The 22344-nt window shown below is 43.4% G+C and overlaps 2 protein-coding genes across 2 annotated transcripts in view; both read left to right on the top strand.

Moving 5' to 3' along the window:
* Positions 1–2249: 2249 nt before the first annotated feature.
* On the top strand, positions 2250–13206 carry dlb (deltaB). Its single transcript, XM_017724972.2, has 7 exons — positions 2250–2446; positions 3562–3801; positions 4566–4632; positions 5022–5279; positions 7478–7839; positions 8804–9020; positions 9825–13206. The coding sequence occupies exons 1-7, from the start codon at positions 2396–2398 to the stop codon at positions 10529–10531; spliced, it is 1902 nt and encodes a 633-aa protein (XP_017580461.1). The 5' UTR covers positions 2250–2395; the 3' UTR covers positions 10532–13206.
* Positions 13207–14074: 868 nt separating this feature from the next.
* Positions 14075–22344, top strand: part of ppp1r14aa (protein phosphatase 1, regulatory (inhibitor) subunit 14Aa) — a 14361-nt gene continuing 6091 nt past the window's right edge. The window contains exons 1-3 of the mRNA XM_017724981.2: positions 14075–14375; positions 21300–21380; positions 22004–22036. Coding sequence (XP_017580470.1) covers positions 14190–14375; positions 21300–21380; positions 22004–22036 — 300 coding nt within the window. The 5' untranslated portion in view covers positions 14075–14189. The remainder of the gene's footprint in view (positions 14376–21299; positions 21381–22003; positions 22037–22344) is intronic.

The following is a 22344-nucleotide window of genomic DNA, read 5'->3' as shown; positions in this document are numbered from 1 at the left end:
GAAGTAGCAGAGCTACATGTGCTGAATTAAGAAGCGTCCAGTCGCAGGAACAGATGCTGTATGGGCCGGACTCTCTGAAGGAGGACAATAGCCGACCATGTGCCGCCTATTATCATACAGCTGTGCGTGTGGACCCTGACAAAAGCACACGCACGGCCCACCCTTCCACCAACCCCCAACGCAGTCTGTGCTTCACTGCAGCCCCCCCCACACACACCCCACCCCCCCCACACCCAAAACCACACGACAAAAGCACAAAGAACAGATGAGGCTGAAGCCCTGCCCGCACGCGCCGGGGTAATTACTCCAGCTAAAGTGAATGGAAAAGTGGGCGGAGCTATGGACCCCACCCCCATCTCTCTCTTTCTCCTTCTTTCTTTCATTCCTTCTTCCGGTTGGAGAACAGAGGAAGACTTTATACTTCAACTTCAGAGAACAAATGAGCAGGCAGAATTAGCATTTAGCAGCGATGCTAATTGCAAGATGCTGAAAGAACAGAGGTGTGAAGTTTACAGGACAGTCATGACGACCCACTTCTGTCCGCTTCGGCATACGGAGCCGTACTCCGCTGGACCTGCGTGTCAATAATCATACGAATGCACATTTAGGTTAAAATGCTAAAATGTCACTTTCTTACGAATATTTGTTGTTACCTTGAAGTTAAATTGTTCGTCGTTGGGTATTTTTATCATCTTCACGGTGGTGATCGAGGCTGCTTGGGTGTTACTGGTCACACAGGTCAACAGTAAATGTTTATTAGGCACCCCCCCCATTGGCGTTCACGTTATCCTACTCACCTGTTTCTTGTTTGTTTGCGTACGGACGTACAAGCAAGTCAGCATGTTGACCTAAAGGGGCTCGTAGTGGCTTATGCTATTTATTTATTTAGTAAAGAAAATGCTTCTGTACTGGATCTTTTCGAAAAGGGTTCTGTTTAGCACCAAAAAGGGTTCTTCTATGGTTACAACTTTAACATTGTAAAGATAGCAGAACCCTTTTTGGTGCTAGAACCCTTTTCGAAACGGTTCCATATAGATCCATCTAGAACACACTCTCTCCGTCAGTCTGAAGAAGCATTTGACGATGCAAGGAACACTTTGAGTGTTCATGGTACTAAATAGAACCAGTTCCTTTACTAAAGAACCCTTAGCTGACTTTTGCCATAGTGTCCGTTTCTGGGCTGTTATTAATGAGCTCCAAAAAGATGAAATGTACATTATAATACATTATACATTATTATACACAACATGATGAATAAACCCTCAGAACAAAAGCCTCAGAACAAAACCTCGTATCTCCATTTTTGTCATTTTTCAGTTTTTGGTGTAGTTAGAAATCGCCTGTTGCCCTTTAAATTGCGTGTGAATTTCACGAGGAACGGACCAACACAAATGACCCAAAATGGCTCGGAAAGACGTCTGGTTCCATCGGTGTGCATGAAAAGTAAAGCGGGTTTCTTCCTCCACCTGTAAAGTTAAAGTTTTGGAGATACGAGGTTTTGCTCCGACAGCAGCGATACGTAGCTTTACACAGTCATGTGCACAATTTGGGCCAAATCGCACGTTTTGTTGGGAGTCTTAGTGAAGATAAGTGAACACGTCATCCACAGAGAAACTTAAATATGACACTTTTTTTCACATTTCTACTCTAAATTCTATTTATTGGCCATGACTTTTGCACAGGCCACATTTAATGTTCTATTTTTATTATCGATGTGTTAAATCCAGCAAACAAACAGTGATTGTGCCTTAGAACGTGTGTTATCTGAAGAGGATGTGTTCACTTATTTTCACTTGGACCTTCAGCAATACATGGAATTTGGCCAGGGGTGCACAAACGTTTGCACACAACTGTATGCACAGATTATACACAGATTAATATGTGTGTGTGTGTGTGTGTGTGTGTGTGTGTGTGTGTGTGTGTGTGTGTGTGTGTGTGTATTTTACAGAATAAATCACACCACTTTGCCATGTTTCAGCGTCTGGTAGAAATCCATTACATACATTAAAGCTCGGCTCATTTCTATTGGAGCAAATGAAGTTAATTCAGTTTGGCTAACGTCAGCATCTGGCCACATTTCCTTTCCATTCAAGTTTAGTACTGGCGGTCCTCACTCTGTCTGCCCCCTCGCCCCTCCCTCGCACCCTGGTAGGCGACATCACCCCCGGGGTGGGGCAGTGGGGGTATTTAAACCTGCTCCATTCACCCGTCTCAAGACTGAAGAAGCGACAGCAGCGTGAAGAGGACAAAGGAGCGCAGACGGACTGCATGTTTGGATACTGACCGCCGGTTTTGGAGCCACACGGATGTTTTGAAGCAGCTTTGACTGGATCTGTGGGATTAAACGTCGGATGCGGACAGCTGGAGAGACTTTTGGCTCAGGACCTGAGGAGATATGGCTAATATAGCTCTGTGTTGCCTCCTGCCTCTGTGGCTACTGCACCTGGTCAGTTCGACAGAGATGCTCACTTCTATTCGGCTGCAGCAACAGGAGTTTTAGACTGTAGTTTTTGAGCGTTAGTATTAGGACAGATCTCGAACCAAATGTTCAGAGTTAGTTAAATGTGTTTTTTTTTGCATTAAGGAACTTTCTGCTCTCATATTCTCAAAAATATGTTGGCAAAAATGTTTCATATTTTAACAAAACTTTAAATTCAGTTGTTTAGATTAGCTGGATCAGCTAGATTTGATTGAACGCACCAAATTCAACCAGTATAACGATATCCAAGCAACTTGTGGCTTTAAAGCTTAGTCTGTAACATTTTTATTACTGTGTAATAACACTTATAGGCAGGTTTTATTACTTGAATAATATTAGCATGATATTCAAATGACTTGTTATGGTGATTTTGTTTTCATTCATATCAAGGGAATTTCACCAGCAGTGGTGAGGCGCTTTAATGAGCTCAGAATTGTAACACAATCAAGAGAGAGTTTAAAAAATTCATTGTTTTGAATGTTTCTATGGTGGACATACCCTTTGTCGCAATCTATAGCATGGCAAGACACTAATCCAGGAGGTAAAGGAGAAGTTTACAAAATTCTGGTGTTAATTCAAAGCTTATTCAGTTATAAATGCTTTATTATACAATTATAAATGAGTTATTATAGTGTAATTACGTTTTAGTGTTATAAATTCATTGTCATTAGGGTATAAAAATACTTTTATCACACACTGAAAAACGCAGGTGCAGAAAAAGGCTTTTGTGCCGTGCCCAAGAGAATCTCTCAGTGGAGGGTTCTGCAGAGAACCAGTTTTGTCATTGAAATGTGTGAGCATGAGGAACCTTTTAAAAGTTTATGGGACCTCCACATGATGTAAAGGTTCTAGGAAAAACCCATAAGTTGCTAAAGAACCTTTACGTTATGTGAAGGTTCTTCCCCGAAAAGGTTCTCCACCCTCTCACCTGTCGTTTACAAATCTTTTTAAAGCGGTTCTTCGATGGCATCGCTCACTTTTTTAAGATTGTGTGTTATTAATGACTCTTTTTGTTGTTTGTCTCAGTTTGTACAGTAATAATGGAAATGATTCTCATGTGCGTAACTCGGTTCGTCCTCTAGGTGGCGTCCTCAGGCATGTTTGAGCTGAAGGTCCATGCGTTTAGCACCTCGCGGCGGTTCTGCCGGCGGCCACGCGACTGCAACATCTTCTTCCGCATCTGCCTGAAACACTCGGAGGACGTGATCTCCGCCGAACCCCCGTGCACCTACGGGACGGGGCAGACGGGCGTAATGAGGGCGGAGCACAGCGCCATCGCCAACAGCGCCGCCATCCGCGTGCCTTTTCACTTCAAGTGGCCGGTAAAGTTTACATTCAGAGTGCCAGTGCGCATTAATACAGTGCATTACAACAGTGTAAATATATGATATTAAACAGCTGAACTCCTGTAGTGGTGATGTAATGACTGACCCACCCACTTTTACTACCAGCCCACCTGGTTTTGCCACCTGCCCACCCTAAATCCATTTTAACACCAAAATCTTTAGACATTATAATGCATATAAACAGCAGTCAAACGCTTTCTTGCTAATTATATGAATATATTATTGATATAGACGTTTAATAGAAGTCAGTGCATCCAAAATACTAAACGATGTGTTATTGGTGTTGAACAATCCCAGTGGTCAGGACTCACTAACAGCCTGGTGTTTCTTCTAAATAGCTAACGTTAAGTTGCTTGGTCGTGTCATTCAACAGTAATAAATAAAAACATAAATGACTAAATATGGCTTATGATAAAATGCCTGGCACAATTATATTGCATCATAGTCACAATCTGTTGAATAATAAGCATTAGAAGCATAAATATGCTTCTAACACAGAGTAAATCATAAGAAGTGTGTAATAATTGTTATAAATGTGTAATAAAATATAACAAGCATGTAATAAACATGTAATAGACTTGTAATAGTAGCGTTTGTGCCATATTTAAGTAGTGACAGAGAACGCAACACCTTAGGGTCATCACTACTATGTAGGTTACTCAATAATCCCCAGAGTGAATCTGTAATTGAATCTTTTTACGTAATGTACACTTTTTTTTCTTTTTTTTTTTTTAAATTAGGGAACCTTTTCCCTGGTCATCGAAGCCTGGAATGCAGAGTCACCCAAAGAGCATCCTGACTACACAGGTATTTACGCTCAAACACGCTTATACTCACGTTGTTATGAAGACGTGTCCAGGGATCCTGTGCTATCATAGGCTTTTTCCTTGAGTTGATGTACAGCTACACAGGAATCACAGTTCAAAATACAAGCACTACAGTATTTTCATAAGTATGGGATCCGATTCAGTTAAAGTCTGGCTAAGCTCGTGACTTAAGCTCTTGTTTTGCCTTTAAAAAATCATTTTTGATGCATTTTAACAGCAGAATGGAGGACAAATACATTTAAAAACACTCCGTTTGCCCCTCAGCCCAACAAAAGACTTGCCTTTGGCCTGTTCAGTGACGACGCTCCAGGAGCCTCTTTTTGCACTGTCCTTGTTAACCATGTACATCTGTGTGGTTTCTCTTTCCAGAGAACCAGAATAACCTGATTAGCCGTTTAGCGACGCGGCGGCGGTTGGCCATCGGGGAAGACTGGTCTCAGGACGTTCACTTTGGCGAGCAGAGCGAGCTGCGCTACTCTTATCACGTCTTCTGCGATGAGTTTTATTATGGAGACGCGTGCTCGGATTACTGCCGGCCTCGGGACGACACGCTGGGACACTACACCTGCGACGAAAACGGGAACAAGCAGTGTCTGGAGGGCTGGCAGGGGGACTACTGCTCTGACCGTGAGTAACTCCTGCACTGCTTCAGCACTGGACACAGACATTAGCCTGAAACTGCGACAGAACGTTCTTTAAAGGACTGAAGTTTGGAAGCAAAGCTTCGGCAGGGGACAGTGAGGGTGGACGATATGGCAGAAATATTTTCATTTACATTTACGGCATTTGGCTGATGCTCTTATCCAGAGCGACTTACAGTTTGATCATTTTACACAGGCAGGCCAAGGTGGTGTTAGGAGTCTTGCCCAAGGACTCTTATTGGTATAGTATAGGGTGCTCGCCCTGGTGGGGATTGAAGTCTACAGCGTAGAAGGCAGAGGTGTTAACCACTACACCAACCAACCACACAATAGATAAAAGGAACAGAAATAAAGATAAAGGAATATGTCGTGACGCGTGATAAACAACAAGATCGCCCGACTTTCACTGAGAGTAAAATGTTTGTTTTAAAGCACAGGACAGATCAAATCATGAACTCTGTCTAAAACAATGATGAATTATAATCGATAACGAGAGAGAGCATGTTTAAAAGAGCGTCACACAGATTTACAAACTCACCGACTACATATAAAGACATCTGCATGGAATTTTTTCTCCACACCTCCAAAGTTCAGTCTTAGAAGTTGGCCGCCTTTCAATTCCAGTCAGAATGGAATTGAAATTTAGTACGAATTAAGAGCTGGTTCACCCCAAAACTGCCCCCATCAGATAAACAGCGCTTAGAGCTTTGATCTCTGAGAGAGAGGAGAATATCAAGCTGCTTCAGATCACAGGTGTTTCTGTCCATCCTTCCACCGTGAGAAGATCACTCAGCGGTTAAACCAACTTCTAAGACTGAACTCTGGAGGCGTGTCTGCAGCATCTTTAGGGAACTGAAAGTGAGTCTCCTGAAAAGAATGGAAGCTGTAATAAAAGTAAAGAGTGGACAGAAAAAACACTGAAACATCTGATATTTACTTATGGAGACTTTTTTTTTTACTTGTGTAGTGTGTAGTGTGTGTGTGTGTGTGTGTAGTGTGTGTAGTGTGTGTAGTGTGTGTGTGTGTGTGTGTGTGTGTGTGTGTGTAGGAAGCTCGTTGAGTTCTTTTGTTTGTGTGAACAATAGAAGCACAGCGCAGGACTCACTAAACACATGCTGGAGACTCGTTCAGCGCGTGTGTGTGTGCGCGTGTGTGTGTGTGCGTGTGTGTGTGCATGTGTGTGTGTGTGTGATCACAGAAACAAAAGACTGTCAGCTCACCAGCTGCCGGCCTCAACACTTAACACTCCCATTCATCTGCTCACATTCACCAGGCCATGGAGAGTGTGTGTGTGTGTGTGTGTGTATATGGATGTGTGTGCGTGCGTGTGTGTGTTTTTGTACACTTTCAGGATAAAAACGCCCTGATTTTGTAAGTGCTGTTTATCTGATGGGGACAGTGTTGGTGTCTACCAGGTCTTCCAGTTGGTTGTTAGGAGTCCCAGTTTTCTCTGTAGTTTTGAATCACTTCAAACTTTTTCCATGTATTTTCTTTTGACTCCTCCTTCTGTGAATGGTTTGTCTTCTATCTGATTAGTTTAGAAGTATCTCCTGAAAAATGAACAATTTACACTTAATTTAAATGGAACTTTTTAAATGGAAAATTCAATGCAGCCAACTTATAAGACAGAACTTTGGAGGTGTGGAAACATATCAAGAATGGAAGGTGTAATAAAGGCGGTGTGTGTTTACAGTAACCACTGAAAAAACTCCGCCTTGACTTCCTCATTATTTTATCTGATCTCCTCAGAAAACCTCCTGAAAACCGAATAACTTTTGACTGGAGATTAAGTTCTGAAGGGTGACCTCTGTATTAATTATTATTACATTCAGATACTTACAGAACATATCGGCGTTGTTGGAAGAAAACCTCGTATCTCCATTTTTTGTTGTTTTTCAGTTTTTGAGATGATCTGAAAGTGCCTGTTGCTCTTTACATTGTTTGTGAATTTCATGATGAATGGACCAAAAGAAACGTCCCAAAAAGACATGGAAAGACGTCTGGTTCCATTGACTTACATTAGAAGTCTCCTGTAAAGTTCCTGTTTTGGAGATATGAGGTTTTGTTCCGACAGCAGCGATGTGTAAACATATGGGACATGTGTACAACCCCATGTCCCAACATTGCATAAAAACAAGCTTGTGAGTGTGTGTGTGTGACCCCTCCGCTCCTCCCCTCCCGCAGCCATCTGCTCAGCCGACTGCAGCGATCGCCACGGTTACTGCGAGTCTCCTGGGGAGTGTAAGTGTCGTCTGGGTTGGCAGGGTCTGTCCTGCAGCGAGTGTGTGAGGCACCCCGGCTGTCTCCATGGCACCTGCACGCAGCCGTGGCAGTGCGTGTGTAAGGAGGGCTGGGGGGGACTCTTCTGCAACCAGGACCTGAACTACTGCACCAACCACCGGCCCTGCGCTAACGGCGCCACCTGCACCAACACAGGCCAGGGCAGCTACACCTGCACCTGCAGGCCCGGCTACGGAGGCACCAACTGCGAGCTGGAGATCAACGAGTGCGACTGCAACCCCTGCAAGAACGGAGGCAGCTGCAACGTGAGTCCGCAGGGAAATGCAGCAGCATTACCGGCGTAAAGTTCTAGCTAACAGCTCAATAGCGCGCTCTTGTTGATTTTCTATGTGTAAATAAGCGAACACATCCACTACAGAGAACACACTACTGCACATTTTAATGCACAAGTACTGTTTATTCGCAATATTCGGGGGAAAAAACAAAATGTGACCTGTGCAAAAGTTATGGAACCTTTTATAGTTTATGTCTCATTTTATTTATATATGTTAAAGACATTTGCAGAACAGTGCCATATTTAAGTGACCTGTAGGGAAAGTGTAAACCTATTTTCACTTAGAAAATCAACCAAAAATGTCATTCGACATGGGGCGCCCAAACTTTTATTGTTTTTGGAAATTAAGTGACTCGTTTTTGACACTTGGTAACTGATCTTTTGCCATTTGACCCTAAATTTAACCATTTATTAGTACCTGCAAAGCAACTAAACTACATTTGATGGTGAAAAATAAGGTCAGATCACAAAAAGAAAATACCCCCCGGAATTCATTCACTCACCACTAGGGGGCCCAATTTGAATACCAGTGCTGTGTAACACACTGTTGTCTGCTGAATTCAGGCTCCAGGACTGCTGCCACTACTGTTTGGGAGCATTTCAACGTATTTTTGTCTGTGTTTATAGACAGCAGTGTGTACAAACAGTGCCTGTACTAAACTACTCAGTAATGCTGTCGATTTGAACAGATATTATTGATATAAATATAGACACTGCAATCGTTTCTTCTTAGCTACATCACCCATATGCTCCAGTGGACGTCCCAAACTCTGTCCTAAACCAGGAGGGTCTTCTCCGGTGTTCTGTCCTCTGTTCATCAGTCTTATTTATAACTCTAAATCTCTTTAGATCAGATCTAATCTTAGTCCTGCTCTCGTGTGAATTGTAATGAGTGAAGATAGAGGTGTTAACCACCATCTCTCTCTGTTATCCAGGATCTGGAGAATGATTACTCCTGCACGTGTCCTCAGGGTTTCTATGGTAAGAACTGTGAGATAGTGGCCATGACATGTGCCGATGACCCCTGCTTTAACGGAGGAACGTGTGAGGAACGCTTCACCGGAGGCTACGTGTGCCGCTGTCCTCCAGCCTATACTGGCTCCAACTGTGAGAAGAAACTGGACCGCTGTAGCCACAAACCCTGCGCGAACGGTGAGTGCTTACAGATACAGGATCAGTACTGACCACACACTAAAGTTGAGTTAGGGAGGTAGGTGCGTTTAGCACCTAAGGATCTTGGCATAAAGTAACATGGTGAGATCTTAGCATTGTGTGCTGGTAGAGGTTACTTGCTTTACAACCTCAGATGGTTTGAAGCAAGTGTGACTGGTTTAGACATGAAGAATTTCCATTACTATTTACTGACTTTCTGTCCTCGTGGCACCAGTGGTGCAAAACCCAAGGGTGCAAACTTCTGACCTGGCTGATTGAAGACCCGTCAAGAGTGTCTCTCATCGTTAAAGTTTACATATGATAAAAACTCTTAAGTTAAATTTCACATTTTGTTGATTTTCTATGTTGAAAGTAAACACGTCCTCCACCAAGGACATACTTAAATACGTTTTTTCACCATTTTTAAAATATTGAAAAACTATAATATTGAACTTTTGCAAAGGCCAAATTTTTCAATTCAGCAGATAAACAGTCATTGTTCGTTGAAATGTGCAGAGGTGTGCTCTCTATAGAGGATGTGTTCATTTATTATCACTTAAAAAGCATCCAAATTGGCCAGGGGTGCCCAAACGTTTACCTAAGAGTGTTTATGAGTATAAAATAAGATGAGAAGTAGTTTCTGAAGTGACTCACAGAAAGAACACAGCTCAAGACGTGGCTGCAGTTTTAAATGCTGCATGAAAGTTGATATTGAAAACTGTGCTACTGCTGACACCTAGTGGTCAAACCTTGTAAATGCATGTTTGTACAAACTGCTCTAAACTGATGTTTCCCTCCCTCCAGGTGGTGATTGTGTGGATGTGGGGTCTTCCGCGTTGTGCCGTTGCCGTCCCGGTTTTTCCGGCCCGCTCTGTGAGGTGAACGTGGACGACTGCCTCCATTCTCCGTGCCAGAACTCAGGCACCTGCGTGGACGGAGTGAACGACTACACCTGCAGCTGCACGCTGGGCTTCACTGGCAAGAACTGCAGTGTGCGGGCTCACGCCTGCCTCACACACCCCTGCCTGCACGGCGGGACCTGCTACACACACTTCTCGGGCCCTGTGTGCCAGTGCGTGCCGGGCTTTATGGGCCCCAGCTGCGAGTTCCCTGTGCTGGAGCGGTCAGCGGCAGCGGCAGCGGCGGCCGCTGCTGCTGCTGCTGCCCGGAGCTCCAGGGGCTCCTCACCGTCCACCGTGGCTGCATCGTGTGTGCTAGGAGTGCTCGCCGTGTGTTTGGGGATTTGTGTGGGGCTGGTGGTCCTGAGGCGCAGAAGGCAGAGGCTGCGGAGGCGGCAGCTGTGCGATTCCGTCTTCAACGACCTGGAGACGGTCAATAACTTTGACCGGCAGCAGCAGTACCCCTATGAGCGGGACTTCCTGACCAGAGTGGTCAGTCAAGCGAAGCCTAGCAACACTGAGGCCAGACTTAGCTGCCCGCTAGCTCCAGCGCACACGCTGCCAGCTGGGCGGGACTTCCTGTGGAGCGCTGGAGGGGTGGGCCTGAGATAAAAACTCAGATGTAAACACGTTCAAAGGTTCAGGGAAACTAGATTCACATATATGAGCAGTACACATTAAAGCAGGGGGCTGTAGGTCTCTGGAGTCTGTTGTTATCTCTGGGGGGAATAATGAACGTTCCAAAGCTGGAACATTTTGTCCTGCGTACGTTTTAATTCTCAGAATTACGAGGCAGTTTAGCAGCCAAACTAGAACTAATGCTACAAGTGAGCTGGTGCCGTCATCTACTACTACAACACTATTATATACCAAAACCAGCTACTCAAACTGTAGCCAAAAAGGGCCAAAGTAGCTAAACTACCAGTTATTTTGGGGGGTATTTTGGTGAGGTCACCAGTCTTCGGATGTCACTTCACTCCACAGAAGTGTTAGCACGCAGCAGTGCTTGTATTTTGGCTCCTTGATGACTTCGCAACTCAGAGAATCTGAGGAAAAACATCCATATGACAAAATATTCGAGCTTTGGGACCATTTAGTTCAGCAGAAAGCAAGATCTGTTTCATAAATGAAGCTCATTTTTCTCAGAAAACTAACTCAGGCCCTCCTAATATGACCACGATCCCAACACCAGAACGGCAACTTCAGAGGTCCACTAACCAAAGCAGGGTTTCTCAGTTAGCCAGATAAGCTAAAACAACGATTTGGCCATCCAGACCCGACACGAATCCCACCTCGACTTGCTTATGTGGCCTCAGCAACTTTGTCGGTTATCCAGGTAACGTAAGCCAAAAGTGAGGACCGTCCAATAGTAAGAAAATCTCCCGTTTTAACTCATTTTATCCAGTAAAACTGAGAAGCCCTGCTTTATACGGAATACAGTCCTGCTTTATACGGAATACAGTCCTGCTTTATACGGAATACAGTCCTGCTTTATACGGAATACAGTCCTGCTTTGTGAAACAAACTCAGATAAAAGCAAAACTCTGATACGCTTACAGGGCCGAGGGTAAAAATGTGAGCACTTCTTTTTTCTCTCCTCATTTCCTTATTATTACAGTGGGTGTGTCTACATGCACCCAATAATCCGACCATAACGCTGCAGTTATCTGATTATTCAGCCGTGCTCATGTAAACAACACGCTCCGATTTCTTAGATCTGAGTCAGGTCTAGAAATCCGATGAAGAAATCTGATGTTGAGGCTGGATTTCAGTAGTCAGATCAGTAGTCAGATGAACTCTTACTCTGATTTCTTTCGCACTTCTCAGTCTGTGCGTGTGCGGAATCAGGCCGCGGTACCGGGAATACGCAGCGGTGTTGCCGCGACCCGCAGCTGAAACACTTTTGGAGCGACGCTGAAACCGACTACATGCTAAACATTCCTCGTCTTCTAGATGATGTATGTTTATACTTTAAGCTAAAGAGATGCCACGTTTTTGAAAAAAGCCGCAGCGTGACGTTTGGGTTTTATGTTATTTTTACGTCGCGTCTTCTTCTGTGAGTTTATTGGTCGGTTGCAGAGCAGAAATCCGATTACTGTCTGACTCATGTAGGCCGGAGTTTCCCCACTATCTGATTACTCAAGCGCATGTAAACACGTTGATCGAATTTCTGACAGATTCAGGTTTTCTGCAGTTCTCGGATTATTAAGTGCATGTGAACGCGCTCAGTGACTGACTGAGTGAATGACTGGAGTAATACTGATGATAAACTGTTGAATGAGGATGTGGCGAGTATTTAAACGCTCTGTCAGGGCGGGAACTCTTCCATTGATGCGAATGGAAGGATGGAGTTTAGACTCCTAAAACCAAAAAAAAGAGAGATATAAGCATCTAAAACGGCTGAAAAGAACATGAATGGAAGGTTTAAAGTAAATGGAACGGCCTTCAGGACGAGCAGGAGATCAGATCAGATCAGATCATCCTGACCGGCTTCACTGCTCTACAGAACGAACACCAGGTTTTCCGAATATTTTGTTTGTAAAAGTGAAAAAGGAGACGCACGCCTCTCGTCTCCGTTCTGAAGTCTGCTTTACTGTGAATGTCCTTTACTCTTGTTACCTCGTTGTTCTGATGTTCAGGTTCTCAAAGTGAGATTTTCTGGTGAGCTTGATATCTTGATGCTGTCCTGGACATTCCCACTGGACTCTGTTAAGCTCTGGTCTTAGTCGTCCAGCTAACTGTAAAATCCTGCTTTGCGATGTCAAACTGGGAAAGTCTGCATTTCTGCCGACATTGGATTGTAACAAAAACTCCAAAAACAATGGCAGGATCAAAAAAAAGCTTCCTGAAATTCCTTATATCCTTTCTTGGAGGATGTTTTCTGTACGGATTTGATCTAAAACTCTACAAAAATGGAATGTTGGGTCTGTATTTCCAATGTCGTTGTTAAAGTCAGAAATATATTTATAATATTTTCCTAAGACAAAACGGGGGATCGTGACCCCGCAGTGGTATTGCTGTGTAGCAGTGAGCGTCGTCCCCCCTTTGAAGGAGGGAAATTGATGTTTTTACTGTCGTTTTTCGTTTCTTTATTGCGTTAATCGAGCGTCGGGAACACGTTGATTTCTGTGGCCATTTCACTCTCATGAATTTAAACCTGAGTTTATAAGTTCTGTTTTGCATTTTTGTACTTTTGCTTTCAATCATTGTGCTTGTAAAAATGTATGTTAATTTATTTTGTACGTGTGTTCGTTTGTTTTGCGGATGAAAGAAAAAAAATAAATAATATGAAGGAAAAGAACTCGTTTGTTTTCATAGACATAATGTCCTTATGGCTGAATGCAATCAGATCCTCACACCATGAAGCCATCCCAGAAGAGTGGGGGCTGTTATTTATATATAAATATATATATAATCTCTTATTCTCTCTCTCTCTCACTCTCACTCTCTCTCTCTCTCTCTCTCTCTCTCTCTCCCTCTCTCTGTCACTCTCTCTCTCTCTCTCTCTCCCTCTCTCTCTGTCACTCTCACTCTCTCTCTCTCTCCCTCTCTCTCCCTCTCTCTCACACTCTACTCCCTCTTTTTCTCTCTAACTCTCTCTCACTCTCTCTGTTTCTCTCTCTCTCTCTCTCTCTCTCTCTCTCTGTCACTCTCCCTCTCCCACTCACTCTCTACTCCCTTTTTCTCTCTCTCTCTCTCTCTCTCTCTCTGTGTAACCCCCCTCTCTCTAACTCTCTCTCGCTCTCTTTCTCTTTCTGTGTAACCCCCCCCCCCTCTCTCTCTCTCTGTAACCCCCCCTCTCTCACTCTCTCTCTCTCTGTCACTCTCCCTCTCCCACTCCCTCTCTACTCCCTTTCTCTCTCTCTCTCTCTCTCTCTCTCTCTCTCTCTCTCTCTCTCTCTCTCTCTCTCTTTCTGTGTAACCCCCTCTCTCTAACTCTCTCTCCCTCTCCCTCTCTACTCTCTCTCTCTCTCTCTCTCCCTCTCCCTCTCTACTCTCTCTCTCTCTCTCTCTCTCTCTCTCCCACTCCCTCTCTACTCCCTTTCTCTCTCTCTCTCTCTCTCTCTCTCTCTCTCTCTCTGTGTAACCCCCCTCTCTCTCACTCTCTCTCTCTCTCTCCCACTCCCTCTCTACTCTCTCTACTCCCTCTCTCTCTCTCTCTCTCCCTCTCCCTCTCTACTCTCTCTCTCTCTCTAACTCTCCCTCTCCCTCTCTCTCACTCACTCACTCACTCACTCATACTCACACTCCAGTCGCCGGCACGCGGAACATGGCGGAAGACGGGAGCTGCAGGCGTCGCGAGGAATCTGACCGGTACCCGCGCGCGGGCGCCTTGCTGAGCGCGCAGAAGCGCCAGGCGCGCGTGACGGTGAAGTACAACCGAAAGGAGCTGCAGCGGCGGCTGAACGTCGAGACCTGGATCGAGGACGCGCTCGAGGACCTGTACGCGGGAGCGGTGAGTCGCGAGCGGGGGGTAAACTGAGGGGTAAAAATCGCCAGGAGCCCCAAACAGGTGCGCGCGAGCTGTTCTGGGGCTCTCCAGGCTCTAATGAAGCGCTCTGGTTTGATTCGGTCTCATGAGTCACCGAGGCAGACTTTATTTTGGAGGAACTGCTTGAAAAACAAGTTAGAACGAGTTCCTTACTTAATGAGTTAGTGTTAATAAGTATGAATGTATAACGTCATCAAACGGGTGGTGGTCTGGGCTTCGTTTGAGGGGTCGTGTTGTTGAGCGACCCTGACAGCCTTTAGACAGATGATGAAATTAGGCTACACCCCCCAAACCCCCCAAACCCCCTTTCAGTGAGCCTTTCAGTGTCTCAGAGACTTTGGTCAGCGTCCCCCCCCTCCCCTCCCCTCCCCTCCCCCCCCCTCCCCTCCCTTCCACTTGCCCCCCCCCATCCCACCCCCACTCCTCAACTCCCCCGTTCTGTTTTTCCTCAGAAGACAAGAGTGGACAGTGTCTTTTCTCAGGAAGACAGTCAGTGTCCAGCCCATGTGATCAAGTGAGATAAGACCACCTCCATCTCCCTGTAGACCCATATTACACAACAGCACCCAGTACAGTGACACGGCGGTCCTGCTTCAGTTCGACAGACCCCCCATAGAAGATCTAGATACTCTTAATATCACCTCAGCAGTGAAAACCAGGTTTAGGTCTAGGTGAGGGTTAAGACCAGCGTTACGGTTCAGGACAGTTAAGGTGGATTTAATGAATACAGTCGTACAAAGATGGTTCTTCAAGGGTTCCTTGGTGAAAGGAATGGTTCTATTTCGAAAGATGAGTTCTATACAGAACCATTTGCATGTTTAAATGGTTCTCTACATGATGAAATGGATCTTGAGACAGATGGAGAACGTGTTGTAGGTGGATCTATAGAGCACCAAAATGGGTTCTTCTGTTGTTACAAGACTGACATTATAACAATAGCAAAGTCCTATTTTCTAACTATTTTCATAAAGGTTCTCTATAGAACCACATAGAACACATTCTCAGTCAATCTGAAGGACTTTTTTTGTTTAGACACGAAATGGTTCTATATATATAGAACTCGTGGTTCTATGTAGAGCGTTTCACCATTCGTAGAACCATTTATGCATGAAATGGTTCTATAAATACAGAGCTCATGGTTCTATATAGAGCTATTTTCATAAAGGTTCTCTATAGAACCGCATAGAACACATTCTCAGTCAATCTGAAGGACTTTTTTTGTTTAGACACGAAATGGTTCTATATATATAGAACTCGTTCTATGTAGAGCGTTTCACCATGCGTAGAACCATTTATGCATGAAATGGTTCTATAAATACAGAGCTCATGGTTCTATATAGAGCTATTTTCATAAAGGTTCCATATAGAACCGTGTACAACACATTCAGTCATTCTCAATCTGAAGAATGTTTCACTGTGCAAAGAACCATTTAAACATGAAACGGTTCTATGAATATAGAGCTCATGGTTCTACATAGAACTGTTCCCCTTAAAAAACCATCTTAATCCTCTATTCCACAAATTATGATGATATTTAAACATGATAAAAATGGTTTAATGTGTGTTTGTTATTTGAAATTGTTTAATTAATGGAAATATTTGAATTTTTTTTTTTTGAAAAATTACTTGGCAAATTGTTGCCAAATGCCAACAATAAACAAAGCACCATAAAGTCTAATATTTCTCGAAAAACATCCTTTTATTAAAAACAAGACCAAACATGCACGACTCGACGTTTACAAATTCTGGAAATCAATCAAATTTGAAGTGGTATTTGGAAGGTGTGGTGATAACAAAATCATAAAGAGAAATCATAAAGAGAAATCCCGGTCATGTGAGGTCAAGCATTTGTCCTTTCAAAGTAAAAGACCCTTTTCCCACAATGAAATAGGCAAACACACGTTTTTATATCACAGGTTTTTAGTGGGAAAGAAAGTGGGCAGCCGTGGGCTGGAGGTCAGGGAACCAGCCCTGTGACCAGAAGGTCACCGGTTCGATCCCCTCAACTGAGAGTCCATGACTGAAGTGCCCTTGAGCAAGGCACCTAACCCCCAATTGCTCCCCGGGCGCCGTGGATAGGGCTGCCCACTGCCCCCTAGGGTGCGTGTTCACTGGCGTGCATGTATGTGGGTGTTTCACTGCACGGATGGGGTAAATGCAGAGGTCTAATTCCACAGAGACAAATGGTTGTAAATTCTGAAACTGAGATAAAGTAATTGTTGCCATATGGCAACAGAGAGTTAAGCTTTTAGAGGTGGACGTCTGGTTCCTATCACCACCACTGTGAGCAGCTTGTAAATGTAAGTTTATCTGGAGCAGAGCGTTTCACAACAAACTGCTCTGAATAACCTCGATTACGTCTTAACTACTGAGCTACTTTTGAAAACAAGGCGTCTGCAGTGGGTGGTCCAGCCAAAGTAACGACCAGCCAACTATTTGGAGGGACTGAAGAGAATTTTGTCCATTAGAGAAGTTTGGCCATCCTCTCCTCCTTACTGGACAGGGTTTTGACATAAGTTATGTGACTAATTGAGAAATCCTACTCTGTGAAATTTGCCCTCAGTGATTTCCCAAGCAGCCCCACATCAATAACTCTCAAAGGCTTGCAGGAGCGCTGAGGTCAGAGGGTGTAGTACAGAAGATCCATGTGGGTGAAACAGTGAAGCTCAGTCAGTGATGATATATTAGTTTGTATTTTAGGAAGGTATGATATTTGCATTATAGATGATATTTATGGTTTTTGTAAAAGGGCTGGAATATTTATTTCTTCATCCAGGGTGATGTATGATAGCGTGCTGCCTCCGCCTGGCCTCACTCAGTCTCAGGGCTTTATAAGGAGCTGTGCTCTGTGGGATCAGCAGGTAGACGGGTGCTGTACAGCTGTAGCGATATCCATGATAAACAGTTAGTGTGGGAGAGAGTACACTACAGGCAATAAGCCTGAGAGCAGCTTATTTTAGTAACAAGATAACAGGTCTAGCATTAATATGTTTATTAAAGCGACTCCTCCAAAATCACAAATGTAACCATCGCTACACCTCCTGTAAATATAGTCTAACAAGAATAAACACTTGCTGGACAACTTGGTGAATTTTTAGGGGGGGATTATGGGGAAATCTGCCACTAACAAGGATATGGCCACGCTAAAAGCTCTACTCAGGCTTTAGCAGAGCTCAATAACACTGAGATTAATAACTGATCACATTGATTTATCAGTCTACTCAGGCTTTAGCAGAGCTCAATAACACTGAGATTAATAACTGATTGCATTGATTTATCAGTCTACTCAGGCTTTAGTAGAGCTCAGTAACACTGAGATTAATAACCGATCACATTGATTTATCAGTCTACTCAGGCTTTAGCAGAGCTCAGTAACGCTGAGATTAATAACTGATCACATTGATTTATCAGTCTACTCAGGCTTTAGTAGAGCTCAGTAACACTGAGATTAATAACTGATCACATTGATTTATCAGTCTACTCAGGCTTTAGCAGAGCTCAGTAACACTGAGATTAATAACTGATCACATTGATTTATCAGTCTACTCAGGCTTTAGTAGAGCTCAGTAACACTGAGATTAATAACTGATCATCACATTGATTTATCAGTCTACTCAGGCTTTAGCAGAGCTCAGTAACGCTGAGATTAATAACTGATCACATTGATTTATCAGTCTACTCAGACTTTAGCAGAGCTCAGTAACGCTGAGATTAATAACCGATCACATTGATTTATCAGTCTACTCAGGCTTTAGCAGAGCTCAGTAACACTGAGATTAATAACTGATTGCATTGATTTATCAGTCTACTCAGACTTTAGCAGAGCTCAGTAACACTGAGATTAATAACTGATCATTACATTGATTTATCAGTCTACTCAGGCTTTAGCAGAGCTCAATAACACTGAGATTAATAACTGATCACATTGATTTATCAGTCCACTCAGGCTTTAGCAGAGCTCAGTAACACTGAGTTTAATAACTGATTGCATTGATTTATCAGTCTACTCAGGCTTTAGCAGAGCTCAGTAACACTGAGATTAATAACTGATCACATTGATTTATCAGTCTACTCAGGCTTTAGCAGAGCTCAGTAACACTGAGATTAATAACTGATCACATTGATTTATCAGTCTACTCAGGCTTTAGCAGAGCTCAGTAACGCTGAGATTAATAACTGATCACATTGATTTATCAGTCTACTCAGGCTTTAGCAGAGCTCAATAACACCGAGATTAATAACTGATCACATTGATTTATCAGTCCACTCAGGCTTTAGCAGAGCTCAGTAACACTGAGATTAATAACTGATCACATTGATTAATCCATTGTATCATGGCATGTACTGCCCTGGGCTCAGGAAGGATGCTGGAGGCAGTAGAAGGTCTGTAGCAGGAATTTCTTTTTCATGCGAAGAAACAAAAACAACTCAAAACCAAACCTGCTCACTTTTCAGTGGCTTCAAAATGAGATGTTTTTTTTTCTTCCTTTAATAGAAAACAGCGTTTCAGCAAAGTTTTAAAACTGAAGTTAGGGCGCTGCTGAGCTTTTCCTGAAGTTAGTGTCTGCATACAAACTGGTGAAAAATCTTAATTTGGCCTTGGATCTTAACTTAGATAGTAAGTTTCTGTACTGGAGCCCTGCATCGGATTGGTTCTTGGTAAATTGATGTAACTGTAAAACGGAATTTTATTGTTTTCTGTACTTCTTTTCTCTCGCTTCTCTCTTCTTTCACTCACGCTCTCAGAGAGACTCTCTCTATCTCTCTCCTACACACACTGTCTATCTGTGTGAGCTGTCAGACAGATGTGCATGAGGCAGATGTGTGAGGACCATATAAGGCCAGACGTTCGGAATCTCTGAAGGGGATAACAGACTTCCTGTCCCACACACTCGATTCCTACACTTTAACACTACCTTACATGGACACTGTGTGTTTGTCTCTCTGTGTGTGTGTGTGTGTGTGTGTTTTATATATGGTTGCATGTTTGTTGTCATCCAAATGAACATGTGGCCATTTTATTTGAAAGCTCCGCCTTGTGCTTCCACTGTTTGGCCACTTTACTGGAAACACCATGCTCTACTTCCATTTGCTGACCATTTTATTAGAAATATCTGCCTTGTACGTCCACTCACTGGCCACTTTATTGGAAGCATCCTACCCTGTACGTCCACTCATTGTCCACTTTATGAGCCTTCCTTATAGATCCACTATATAGATGTCCAGTGACACCTTGTATCCCAGCAGTAACAGTGACGCCGCAGTGTGTGTTGTACTGTAATGTGGTGCTGTTTTGTCGTGTTTTGTTGCAGTGTGTGGTGTATTGTTGTTTTATTATGACGTGTGTTGTGTTGTCTTGTGTTGCATTCTCTGTTGTTTTGTTGTATGTGTTTGTGTCATGGTGTGTTTTGTTGTGTTGTGCTGATTTGTTTAGTCTTTTGTGGTGTTGTGTTTTGTTGTTTTAGTGCAGGTCTAAGTTGGAGGCCTTCTGGACCGAGAGCTCTCATGGCTACAGAAAGCAGTGATGCTCTCTAGAGTTTGTAGTTTGTGTGTTTGTGTTATAGAGAGATAAAGTATGTCTCAGGAGATGGGGTGTGTTTGTGTTTGTTGTGTTTGCAGTGTTTCTGAGAAGACTGTGTGTGTGTGTGTGTGTGTGTGTGTGTGTGTGTGTGTGTGTGTGTGTGTGTGTGTTTTCTGTTCTGCAGACTGATGTGTATCAGTGATGTGGGAACCTTCGCTGTGTTCGGAGTTCATTCAGTTCAGCAGACCAAAACAACCCAGCTTCATTTACTTATTTTACCTCTTCATTCACTGTGTTTATAACCGCAGTGGTCAGTTTGACCCTGCAGGGCTCCAGACTTGGCACGTCTCCAGGAGAGTGGCTGAGTTTGGTTTGTGATATGTTATGATAAGTCTTGAAGTGTATTTTTCTATGCAATGCTATTAGCTGGCGTAACAGTATTAACGTTAGCATTTTTTCCATGCGTTGAGCAATGACGACATTGTGTTGGTGGCAATTTGAGAAAATAAGGTGTCTCAGAGGAAGCGCCTTCTGGCTTTTAGCCTTTGGTACACCTTCATTACCTTAGATAGGGAGCATAATTACACCATATTCCACAGCAATTGTGTAAGTAAACCTACACTATGTAAGTTTTTGGGATTTGGAGACCTCTCTGGTAGAAATGTGTAATTGCACACAATTGTGTGGAAGAACATTTTGTTACATGGGTTTTGCTTCGGACCCTTTCACTGAGCCCGATGAATCTGATGATTGTGAGCGTGTTGAAAGAGAATTCAAAGAGAACTCAGTCAGAACTTGGTGAAGGATGTGTCTGAGTGAATCATCTACTGTTGTAATCATATTTTTATCAGTATAGTGTTTATTTTTGCATCTGAGACCTAAACATTGAGTCAGATCTTTATTTTTGAGAACAACCCACATTATAGTTTTCTTCATGTTGCATGCAATTACACATTTCCACCAGAGGCGTCTCCAAATCTCGTACAGTGTAGCTTTAAAGTTGACATGAATTGGAAATCATACTGCAATTTTATTCCATACTGGAACATATTTTTCAGTTAATCACAGTATCAGCAGTGTCCCTGAGGTAGCTGAGCATTCTCGCTCCATGATGGGTGTGGTGGCGTGAGGTGGAGATGAAACATGAGATCATTGGCTAATATAATTTTGGTGCACAGTGATGTAATCACAACTCAGAGGACATTTTACAGGCGGGGAAAAGTCATTAGTTTAGTCTTTTAAATGATATGATATGATATATGATGGAACTTGTTGGCAGGAATTGATAGTAAAACTGTGACTGTATAAATATTGACTGGACACAGAAAAAACCTGTGGAGTGAGCTGATGTTTGTGTGTGTTTCCAGGAGGACGAAATGCCAGAGGAGATCGATATTGACGACCTGTTGGTTCTCCAGAGTAATGAGGAGCGAGCACAAAAGCTACAGGTCCCATCATCCCCTTCTGCACCACACTATATTGCACACTGTATTACACTGGCTACTCATATATGCTAATACTGCATTCGCGACTAAGTAGGAACTGGGGAAATATCTGACTTCTGACTGGGAAAAATCCACTTGAGAGGCCCTCCAACTCAGAATTCCCTGTGGAAAACAGAGTTTTCCCAGATCTCTGACTTCCATGACGTCACTTTCGGATGGCAGTGCTGTGTTTTGAGTGTTTTTACGCAGACTTATGATTTTCAGTCTATGTATGACAGGCTGTTTCATGCATATCTCTAAATTCAAGGATATTGAAATGATGGAGTCATTCTTTGTAAGAATCTGTATGAAACTCTGAGTGGTGTAGTTCTCAGCTGCATATTAACGGTGAATTTGCTGTAGCCAACATGGGCTATTAAAATGAATGAAGCACAAACCAAACCACTTTTTAATTCCAGTGTAAAAGCTGTTAAAGTGGTATTTTCATATGAGAAATAAGGACTGCTGCCAGTTGAGGTGGAATGTTTTGATGTGAGAAATAAGAAGCTCAGCATTTTTTTAATTGTCTTGAACGCAACATGTCATCTCACTAAACGTTGGCGTTTATTCTTTATATTCCTTCACAGGAGCTGCTGCAGACCTGCAGGAATGACATACAGGTTAGAGACTCTCTCTCTCTCTTTCACTCACACTCTCTCACTCTCTCTCACTGTCACTCTCTCTCTCTCTCTCTCTCTCTCTCTGTCTCTGTCTCTGTCTCTGTCTCTCTCTCTCTCTCTCTCTCTCTCTCTCTCTCTCTCTCTCTCTCTCTCTGTCTCTGTCTCTCTCTCTCTCTCTCTCTCTCTCTCTCTCTCTGTCTCTCTCTCTCTCTCTCTCTCTCTCTCTCTGTCTCTGTCTCTCTCTCTCTCTCTCTCTCTCTCTCTCTCACACGCTCACTCTTTCTCTCTCTCTCACTCTCTCTCTCACT

This window comes from Pygocentrus nattereri, chromosome 23 (assembly GCF_015220715.1).
Source record: "Pygocentrus nattereri isolate fPygNat1 chromosome 23, fPygNat1.pri, whole genome shotgun sequence".
Taxonomy (NCBI): domain Eukaryota; kingdom Metazoa; phylum Chordata; class Actinopteri; order Characiformes; family Serrasalmidae; genus Pygocentrus; species Pygocentrus nattereri.
Note: the sequence above shows the minus strand (reverse complement) of the source record. Positions and strands in the feature narration are given on the sequence as shown.